We start from the raw sequence: 10,839 nt of genomic DNA on the forward strand, positions 1-10,839 counted from the left end.
ATTTTTACTTTTTAAAAAAAAAAGCCTTAAGAAAATCATACAGTACATTTTTAATGTTATTTAATACAAATTATTGGATAAAAAACATTGAATTATTAGAAGTAGATTGTAAACGATGGATATAATCCAACCAACCTTTGACTTGCTTTCTTACGCTGTTAAATTGCTCAGTGTTGGACACAAAGTTATAATGTGCATTATGGTGTCCATGCAATATGTAAAATGCCTGCAAAGGCCTAAAAGTAAGAGACATAAACAGAAAATGTTGGAAATACTCAGCCGGATGAATGCAGCTCCAAAAACACTCAAGAAACTTGACACCATCCACAACAAAGCAGCCCACTTGATCCACTCCATCCACCGCTCTGAGCATTCACTCCCTTTGTGACTGCACACCATGGATGCAGTGTGTACCATCTACAAGATGCAGTGCAACTTGCCAAAGCTCCTTTAACAGCACCTCCCAAACCTGTGACCCCCCACCATCTCAAACAACAAGGGCAGCAGGTCTGTGCGAACACCACCACCTGCAATTCTCCTCCAAGTCACACACCATCCTGACTTGGTATTATATCACCATTCCTTTACTTGCTGCATTAAAATCCTGGAACTGCCTTACAAACAGTACTTTGCGTGTAGATACCTACACATATATAGTGCAGCAGTTCAAGAAGGCCTGTAACCCTTCTCAAGGGCAATTAGGGATGGACAATAAATGCTGGCCTTGTCAGTGATGCCCAGATCCCATGGACAAATTTTTTAAAAAGCAGCTGTGGAGAGAGAATCAGAGCTCTGCATAGATGCTGCCTGACATACTGAATATTTCCAGCATTCACTTTCCTGTTTCAGATTTTCAACATCCACAGTTTTTTACCTACAAATAAGAGCCTGCAGTATATCCATCTATGCATCAAGAGCTAAATGCAAGAGCAATTCTATATAGGATGTGAAAGCAGGTTGACATGGTGATCCCTTCAATTTTCTCTCCCTGTGGGGATACACGCATCCGTTGCTCAGTGCCAACTCCTATCAGCTTGGCTGACATTAGCAAAAACCAATCTCATAATGTTCCATGGCACAGTGCATTAGGGTACCAGAGCTCAAAGTTACCTTCCTTCAGTGTCTGCCTTTATTTCTCTGCTTCACCTACCCCTACAGGGAAAAAAAATGTACAACATTTTCCTAGCTCATTTACAATAAATAAGCCACTTAACAAAATCATAGATCCATAAGTGAATCAAGCTGAAATGTTGGTTACTTTGGAAAAAAACAAGTGGCTCTAGCCAGCCAATTAAGCGCTCAAGCGTAAGAGAAAGGTTCATAATTGTGTTTTTCTTATCTTCCTGTCCTTGATATCTACATTTGTACAGCATCCCCCCAGTGCTTTACATTAAAATCTTTGTCCTCAGCTTTAAATCTTCCAAGGTATCATGCCTTTCAATCTATGCAAACGTAACCAATCAGACTCTGGCACTTTAGCGCATTACCCCTTCTCTCATCCCACTATTGGCAGAAGGAGTTTCAACTACATGAGTCTCTGTCCCCATTCACATTTTGTATCTTTTGGATCAAGCATTTGGTCATCCATCTTACTTGCCCGTCCTAGTTATTTATGAAATACCTGCAACAGATCGACTTGGGTAAGTCGTTCAGTTGTGGAGGGGAGTGGGCCAGCAATTTCCCACTACCACCTGGCATGCCAGTTTGCTGGCATGTTCCCTTTGGGGCATTTTGGAGCAGGCTGCATTGGGGGAGGAGTTGATGGCTACTCGCTTGCAAGCAGAGGGTAGCCATTTTTGGCTAATTAAAGGGTCCATTAAGGTCACTCATCTGATGCTGTAATATAAGGGGTTAACATGGTGTCCCAATACATGCAAGATTGGATCCAGGCACCAGTCGACCCAGTCGACCTAGATGCACAGACATTATCTACTGAAGGGAGTCGGAGCCGCACTGTCAGTTATTGTGAAGGAAGAAAAACAAGTATCATAAACAAACTACCAAGAGTCCTTGAAACAAAGTTAGGAGGTCTGTTATCAGCGCATGAGACAGGCTCTAGTCACGCTATCTGTTGTCTGTTCAGATGACTAATCGCCAGATGGGCTACTCAAGGTTTTTGCGTAATTACTCGGCGAGTAGCACATATATAAGCCTGGAAAGTCCCCAGTTTGATGAGTCTGCTCCGGGTCGAGTTGATCGCCGAGCGTGGGTCACAGGTGACGTTGCCGCGGGACTGACGGCTCCCAGTCCTGATAATTCGCGGAACACGACCATAGTTAAGCACACCAGACCCGTTGTGAGTTCGGACCTGGTCTCTTCCTCTTTTAATCTCAATAAATGATATATTAGTAAGCTAGTCTCTTGTACTTTGTTTCTGCATCAAACTACCCGCCTGCGAACCTGATCCGTGAAATTTCTTGGAACATTTTGGCGTAGTCGGCAGGATCAATCGCAATTGAGGAGGGATTTTGATGCGAAACAATGTTTGGGAAGAGGAATAAGAAACCAGAAGGGCAGGCCGAGGCGGTTGCGGTCCCAGGATGGCAAGGGCCGTGGCATAGTGTAGCGGCCTGTTTGCGGAATGGTGGGGGGCGACCGGAAAACTGGGAGGCCGAAGGCGTAGGAACCACCCCAGGGTCGCTGCTGTCCACCCTGGAGAAAATCCCGGTCCCCTCAAGGAAACCCTTGCCAGGGATCCAGAGGCGGATGTGGGCTTGTGCGGCGGCTTGTAAGCAGCAGTCTGACAGGCGTCAGAAGTTGGAGGCTGAAATAGCAACCCTTAAGCATGAGCAGGGGCTCAGTAACGGGGATGCCTCCGTGTTAAGACAAGAAATTATAAAACTAAAGGCAGAAATAACTGCACTAACGGAATTAGCAGGGCGGGCGATCACATATTTGTCGTCTAGTAAGCGGAAGAGTGAGCGAAAGCGCCCGCGATCCGTGAACCCCACTCAAATAAGGGCGTTTGTGGCGCAGCTAAATAATGGGGCCGGCTGGGATATTGACCACTGGGACGGGAATATATGGGAAAATTCGGATGATAAGAGAGGCAGAGGCGCTAAACGCCGGTGCCGGGCCCCGTCAGGGGAAGATGAGCGAAAAGACCAGTAGGGAATTGGGCCGAGCCCCGAAGTAGACCTACCATGATGACAAAATAGAAGGAGGGATTGAAGTGGAAGGGTATGTGCAAGTGACGAAGGCCCCGGGAGGGGGGGAAGTAGAGTGCGACATGACTAGGTGGTCCAAAAATTGTAATAAATCCGGCCGGGGCACTACGTGTACGGTAGTGGCCCCCAACTGTGCGCTAACTATTTATGCCCAGGTGACTATGTGTTATTGGAACAGAGCCGTGAAACGGTGTAATGTGGAGAATGGTACTAAATGGACTACTACTACCACAGATGGAGAAATGTGGATTGTTAATGGGACAACAATCACTGGGAGAGGCCAAATGGCTTGGTTGGTCAAGGGGTGGCCTGGCGTTGCGCCTCCCCGGACAACTGTCCCTGACATACGCCACACCCACTTGGCCCCCATAGCATCGACTTGTCAGACAATGGCCAGCACTGCCGCACGAACCAATGTACATTGGCAAGTCCGACTGCCAGTCATACCCGAATGTAACCCTAAACGACGACGACGAGCATGGTACGATACATTGTTAGGAGGGGCAGGGACAGTAATGGGGATATCCAATGCTATAGACTCTGAAGTAACCCGTACTAAATTATCCAATGCGGGGCAAGCAACTGCACAAGGCCTGTACACTATTGGCCGATGGATGCCGTCGGCCATGATGACACAGAATAGTCACTTCACCTAATGCTCAGGCCTGGCGAGAGGTGTGGAACGTATCTGAGAGATTATGGATGAACACCTATCCGGACAAAACATGGTGTAATGCAACGCTGTGTAAAGGACATTTTGTAACCTTGAATGTAACTGATTTTGTGACTGTGTGCCGATATTATGTATTGCCGGTCATTACCTCTAATGGCAAAACAAAAGGGGATTGGTTCAGTCCGGACACCAATCTTGCAGTGGCAGGTATTGCTGCACCCTTGGAGTATTTCGCTAGAGCGTTTTAAACAGGCCCTCGATCGCTCGGAAGAGCTAAAGCAGATATTGCAACAACATCAAATCAATGTTACCCGGGTGACTGTGTCCACCTTTATACATGGCCAAAGGGTAATACACGCTGCTCGTGTAGTAGAGGTGGAATCCGCCCATCACTGGTGGGATCTGCTCAATGGGCTGTCAACTACGGCACGACGTTCTCTATTTCCTCCGTTGTTCGGTATAATTGGAATTTTAGTGATTCTGACCTGTTGTAATATATTGACCTGTATGTATGTTTGCCATGTACGGCGGCAACTGGAACAAAACATGTACATGTTATAACAATGTATTGCTTATTATTATGTATTTGTATAATCGTTACATGTATTGGGCCAATCAGTGGAATGTAATATAAGGGGTTAACATGGTGTCCCAATACATGCAAGATTGGATCCAGGCACCAGTCGACCCAGTCGACCTAGATGCACAGACATTATCTACTGAAGGGAGTCGGAGCCGCACTGTCAGTTATTGTGAAGGAAGAAAAACAAGTATCATAAACAAACTACCAAGAGTCCTTGAAACAAAGTTAGGAGGTCTGTTATCAGCGCATGAGACAGGCTCTAGTCACGCTATCTGTTGTCTGTTCAGATGACTAATCGCCAGATGGGCTACTCAAGGTTTTTGCGTAATTACTCGGCGAGTAGCACATATATAAGCCTGGAAAGTCCCCAGTTTGATGAGTCTGCTCCGGGTCGAGTTGATCGCCGAGCGTGGGTCACAGGTGACGTTGCCGCGGGACTGACGGCTCCCAGTCCTGATAATTCGCGGAACACGACCATAGTTAAGCACACCAGACCCGTTGTGAGTTCGGACCTGGTCTCTTCCTCTTTTAATCTCAATAAATGATATATTAGTAAGCTAGTCTCTTGTACTTTGTTTCTGCATCAAACTACCCGCCTGCGAACCTGATCCGTGAAATTTCTTGGAACAGATGCCTACTGGACTTTTTCAGCTGACTGTTGAGGCCGTAACCCAACTGATGAATGGAGGCAGCCTCCCATTGTGGAGGGGTGCCCACTACAATGACTGGCAACTGTGGCCACTTTTAATTGTTTTGAAGATTGAGAGTGCCTCTTGCAACCAGCTACATCGCCCACTTCTGCTAATGGAGCTTCCGATCCTTCAGTGTTACAGGGTCTGCCATTGGCCCTCCAGCCTTGGGAGTCTGCTTTCCATCCTTAATTGGATGGAGTTAAGTGGTCACCTCCTCAAAAATGGCCTTCTGGATCCTGACAACAACATTTCTGGGCACCTGACCCCCATTTCCTCCCAATGTCAGGATTAGGACCTAAGGATGAAAATGTAGCCCCATGTGTTAATAATTCTTCAGACAGGCTTTGGGAATGAGCAGTTGATCATTTTTAACCAGCGAGTATAATTACTTTCTTATCTCTTTGTCTCCAACACCATCATTTTCTGATGTTTATTTAGTGCCAATACGTCCACCTGTGCCAAAGCAAGGAAATCCACCAACAGTGATGTCTGCCTACTTCCCCGGACAACAGCCTAGACTCCCTGCATCATGAAGAAAGAGCAGTAACAAAACTTCTCAACCTGGATCATAATCATGAAAGGAGAAAGGAATTTCTTTCCCGTTAATAAAAAGAGGGACCTCCAGAACACATCACTGCAAGTATTGCAGTGATAAATTTGGACCTGTTTGTCTTTTGTAAGAAATGACTGAACTGGGCAGTGATAATTAGCATAAACCCAGGTGCTCATTCAAACTGCCAGCATACATTCTATTGCCATTTTCAGAATATTAACTTTCATACAAATACAATCTTCATTTGAGGGAAGGTCTTCTACACAGATTGCAGCAGTATACCAAAGTACATGTGATAGGGCCAGGAGTCTATATTTTGTGCCTTACAGATTACTAGAATGGTGTGAATGATAGATAATTTGGAACAATAAGGATATGTGTATCAGGGCATAAATCTCGGGCATTTGTTAACAGTGAAGATCATTGGCTACCTTCTACATGAAGAAACTGGGGCTTTCTTCCTTCTGATCCCTCCTCCCCCAACACATTCTTGAATATGTCCTGCTTTTTAAAATGTGTTTCTGTAACTGCAAACCTTTAGGAGGTAAAAGTTTCAGCATACTTTTTCTAAGTTGATATACACTGTTTTTCTATTATGTTGTCAGCATTAGTAATATCTGTGGCACCAATCTTGTCTTGGTTTTGTTTTGCTCTGCTCAACCTATGCTATCTCATAGAATTTTATCTTTACCTGGGATCGCATGTATGGTACCTGTTGATTCTTAACAGAAGAAAGCTGTTTCTGTATGTTCAGCTATCTTAAGCTAGTTGCAAGTGCACTGTTGCCTTTTTAGACATAAGATTTAAGACAATTATCTACTAACTGAAATCAGTTTTGAGTTCAGTTTTCTTCAAACACACTTATTATTGGAACCTTACTGTAATTCAGTATATACAGTCAGTATTACAATACAGGAATGGGTCGGCCCTGCCAAACACTGCAGGGAATACAGAATTGTTGATGATTAGCACTGGAGGGGTAAAGGAGCAAGTTCTGTTTTATTATTAGGACAGTAGTTATGTACTTTTTGTATCTGCAAAATAAATTTGATAGTTGCATAATAAGGAAATTAGAATCTATTTTGTTTGATGAAAAGGCACCAGAGAAATATTAAGTGCCATTATTTATTATGCCCTATCAAATTATTTGCCTGAAAGCATGAACTACTGCAACTTATCTGTGTAGTTCTGAAACCTATTACTTCAATAAGGTGACTAATATAATTGCATCAGGGACTTTAAAGCATAGCAGATGTACAGAACTGGCGTTATGTTCCCTATTGTGCTGTAACTAGTAATTTATGACTCTGTTGTACTGAATATATGTCCATGTAAAAATTTAAAGTATTTTGTATTTAAAGTGAGTGTTGCATACATATTTTGACTGAATAAAATATATGTACTTTTGCAGAAGAAATTGTGATCCTTTATATTTTTTAAATAAAGTTTGTTCAGATCTGCCACCAACAAGCATAGCTGGAATATGAGGTGGGGAAGAAGATATTAAGGTTATTTTAAAATAAAATCACATACCAGAATAGGGATGCACAATGAGACAAGTGGCCTTTGTCATCCCTGGCTTTTCTTGTGTTTTTGTGTTCTTCTTTCCTGAGATCTCACCCTTTCTGATTGTGGCTCTGTAGGCAAGAGCAATGCTCCAGAACATTGCAGCCAATTGCCATTTTTCGTAGAGAATTAGTGTCGGAAAATTATATCAGAAAGAATGCAAAATGTGTTGCAGACTAGTCCAGTCCTGACCTCACCCAACACCTGTATGCACTTTCCAACAGGAGACCACTGGATATGACAGAAATGAGAATCCAACCTGATCTTTTTCCCTTCCTAGACTTGCAGGACTGATGCAAATTTTAGTGAGCAAACTGCTTTTCTTAAAAAAGTGTTCATTGTTTAACAATTTGAAGCAATAAAGTACACCTCATCTTAAATCACCAAATCTGTTTGCTATGAGTAATTTCAATACTTTACATTCAACAATAATAAAGCTGGGAAAATTTCCCAATGTACTCCCAAGAATTACACAGGTCTTCTGCCAAACCCCTTGTTTTCCATATTGATGGGCATTAACCAGGTTGGTAAATCACGTTAAATATTAGCTCAACTGTTTTACAAATATGTGGCTATTCCTTTGTAGTCACAATGACTTGCAGTAAATCACCTGGATTGTTTATATGTTTTAACTAGCCCAAGGCTATCAGTCACCATTTAGTTTTCAATTAATGCAAGAAAAAGACATAAAAAGCGACTGCATTTAAATAATTGAATGAAAACTTGACTTCTAATGATTGTTGTGTTTAGAATTTTGACATTTCGGAAGGACAGGAAGCTAGGAAAAGGTGGAGGGGTAGCTCTGCTAATTAGGAATGGCATTAGTACATTAGAGAGGGATGACCTTAGTTCTAAAGTTCAAGATGTGGAATCAGTTTGGGTAGAGATAAGAAATAAAGGTAGGAAGTCACTTGTGGAAGTAGTTTATAGGCTCCCTAACAGTAACTTCACCGTAGGACAGGGTATACAGGAAGAAATAATGGGGGCTTGTGACACAAGTACAGCCGTAATCATGGCAGATTTTAATTTAAATGTGTATTGGATGAATCAGATTGGCAAAGATAGCCTGGAAGATGAGCTCATTTGAATGTTTTCAGGACAATTTCTTAGAGCAGCATATTCTATAGCCAGCCAGAGAACAGGCTATTCTAGATCTGGTAATGTGCAATGAGACAGGATTAATTAATGACCTCATAATAGAGGAGCCCCTAGGTAGCAGTGCTCATAAGGTAGTTGAATTTTGCATTCAGTTTGAGGGAGAGAAGAGTGGGTCTAAGACTAGTATTTTAAACTTAAATAAGGGCATTTATGAGGGTATAAAGACAGCTGGCTAAAGTGAACTGGGAAATTAGATTAAGGGATAGGTCAGTAGGGATGCAGTGGCAATTTAAGGAGATATTTCATGACACTCAGTGAGAGACTCTGGGGAAAGGACATACTAGCCATGGCTAACTAAGGAAGTTAAAGATAGTATCAGTTTGAAAGAAAAAGTGTACAATTCCATGAGGATTAGTGGCAGATTAGAAGATTGAATAGAACAGCAAAGAATGACTAGAAGAATAAAGAGGGAGAAATTAGAGTACAAGAGAAAGCTAGCTAGAAATATCAGAAGTTTCTGCAGGTATCTAAAAAGGGAAAAAGTAAAGTAGGCATTGGTCCCCTAGAGAGTGAGTCGGGGAAATTAATAATGGAAGATAAGGAAATGACATGATTTGAATAGATATTTTGCATGTCTTCACTGTAGAGGATACATATAACATCCCAGAAATAATTGTGAATCAAGAGGTGAAAGAGAGGGAGGAACTTAAAACGATTACAATCACCAGGGAAAGGGTACTGAGAAAATTATTAGAACTAAAAATTGACAAGTTGTGAGATCCTGGCTGACTTCATCCTAGGGTCTTAAAAGTGGCTGCTGAGATAGTAGTTGCATTGGTTTTAATTTTCTAAAATTCTCTAGATTCTGGAAAGGTCCCATCAGTTTGGAAAATAGCAAATATAACCTCTATTCAAGAAAGGAGGGAGACAGGAAGCAGGAAACTACAGGCCAAATACCTTAACATCCGTCAGAGGGAAAATGCTGGGGCAGAATTTTACGACAGCGGGATTTTATGTTCCCGCTGAAGTCAATGGGATTTATAATGGCTCGCTGCATTTTACGGCCCATCCCCACCAAAACGGGGTGTAAAATTCTGCCCCTGGAATCTATTAAGGAGGTTATAGCTGGGCACTTAGTAAATATCAAAGCAATTAGACAGTCAACATGGTTTTGTGAAAGGGAAATTGTGTGAGACTAATTTAATAGAGTTCTTTGAGGAAGTAACTAGCAATGTGGATAAAGGGGAAACTGAATGTGGTGAACTCAGATTTCAAGAAGGCATTTGAAAAGGTGCCACACAAAGGTTACTACACAATCTAAGTGCTCATGGTGTAGGGGGTAACATATTAGCATGAATAGAGGATTGGTTAGCTGAAAGGAAACAGAGTAGACATAAATGGGTAATTTTTGGGTTGGCAAGATGTAACAAGTGGAGTGCTACAGGGATCAGTGTTGGGGCCTCAAATATTTACGACCTACATCGATAATTTTGTTGAAGGAACTGAATATATGGTTGCTAAATTCACAGATGACACAAAGATAGGTAGGAAAGTAAGTTGTGAAGAGCAAAAGGGTATAGATAGGTTAAGTGAGAGGACAAAAATTTGGCAGATGACGTATATGGGAAAATGCGAACTTGTCCACTGGCGGGAAGAACTGATAAGCAGCATATTATTAAATGGAGAGATTGCTCCAGAGAGAGCTCTGAAGTACAGGGATCTGGTACATGAATTACATAAAGTTAGTATGCAGGTACAGCAAGTGATTAGGAAGACAAATGGAATGTTGTTTATTGCAAGACTAATGGAATATAGAAGTAGGAATGTTTTGCTGCAGTTGTACAAGGCATTGGTGAGACCACATCTAGAGTACTGAGTACAGTTTTGGTGGTCTCATTTAAAAAAGGACATAATTGCATTAGAAGTAGTTCAGAGGAGGTTCAAGTGACTGATTACTGGGATGAGTGGGTTATTTTGAGGAAAGGTTGAACAGGTCGGGCCTGTATCCATTGGAGTTTAGAAGAATGGGAAGTGACTTTATTTAAACATATAAGATCCTGAGGGGGCTTGACAAAGTAGATACTGAAAGGATGTTTCCCCTTGTAGGAGAGACCAGAACCAGAGGGCACCAGATTAAAACTAAGGGGTCTTCCAGTTAAGAATGAGATGAGGAGAATTTTTTTCTCTAAGGGTTGAGAGTCTGTGGAACTCCCCTAGGGAACAGTAGAGGCAGGGTCATTGAATATTTTTTTGAGACATATGTAGATAAATTCTTGACTACCAAGGGAATCAAAGGGTATTGGGGGTAGGTAGGATAGTGGCTTTGGGGTCATGATCAGATCAGCCATGATCTTACAGAATGGCAGAGCAGGCTCAAGGAGCTGAATGGTCTACTCCTCCTAATTCATATGTAATTTTCCTAGTTATTTGATTTAGCAATAAATGTTAAGATGCATACGAATTTCATCACCGCAACTGCATTTTGAAGATGGAACAGGACAGTACAT

General features: G+C 42.3%; 1 protein-coding gene across 4 annotated transcripts in view; it reads left to right on the top strand.

Annotated features, from left to right (window-relative positions):
* The window catches only part of LOC144696762 (spindle assembly abnormal protein 6 homolog), an 89,019-nt gene extending 81,934 nt beyond the window's left edge, over positions 1-7,085 (top strand). For all 4 annotated transcript variants that reach the window (XM_078568451.1, XM_078568461.1, XM_078568480.1 and 1 more), the window contains one exon: positions 5,554-7,085. In XM_078568451.1, the coding sequence (XP_078424577.1) occupies positions 5,554-5,648 (95 nt within the window). In that variant the 3' untranslated portion in view covers positions 5,649-7,085. The remainder of the gene's footprint in view (positions 1-5,553) is intronic.
* The last annotated feature ends 3,754 nt before the right edge of the window (positions 7,086-10,839 follow it).

This window comes from Cetorhinus maximus, chromosome 2 (genome assembly GCF_964194155.1).
Source record: "Cetorhinus maximus chromosome 2, sCetMax3.hap1.1, whole genome shotgun sequence".
Lineage (NCBI taxonomy): Eukaryota > Metazoa > Chordata > Chondrichthyes > Lamniformes > Cetorhinidae > Cetorhinus > Cetorhinus maximus.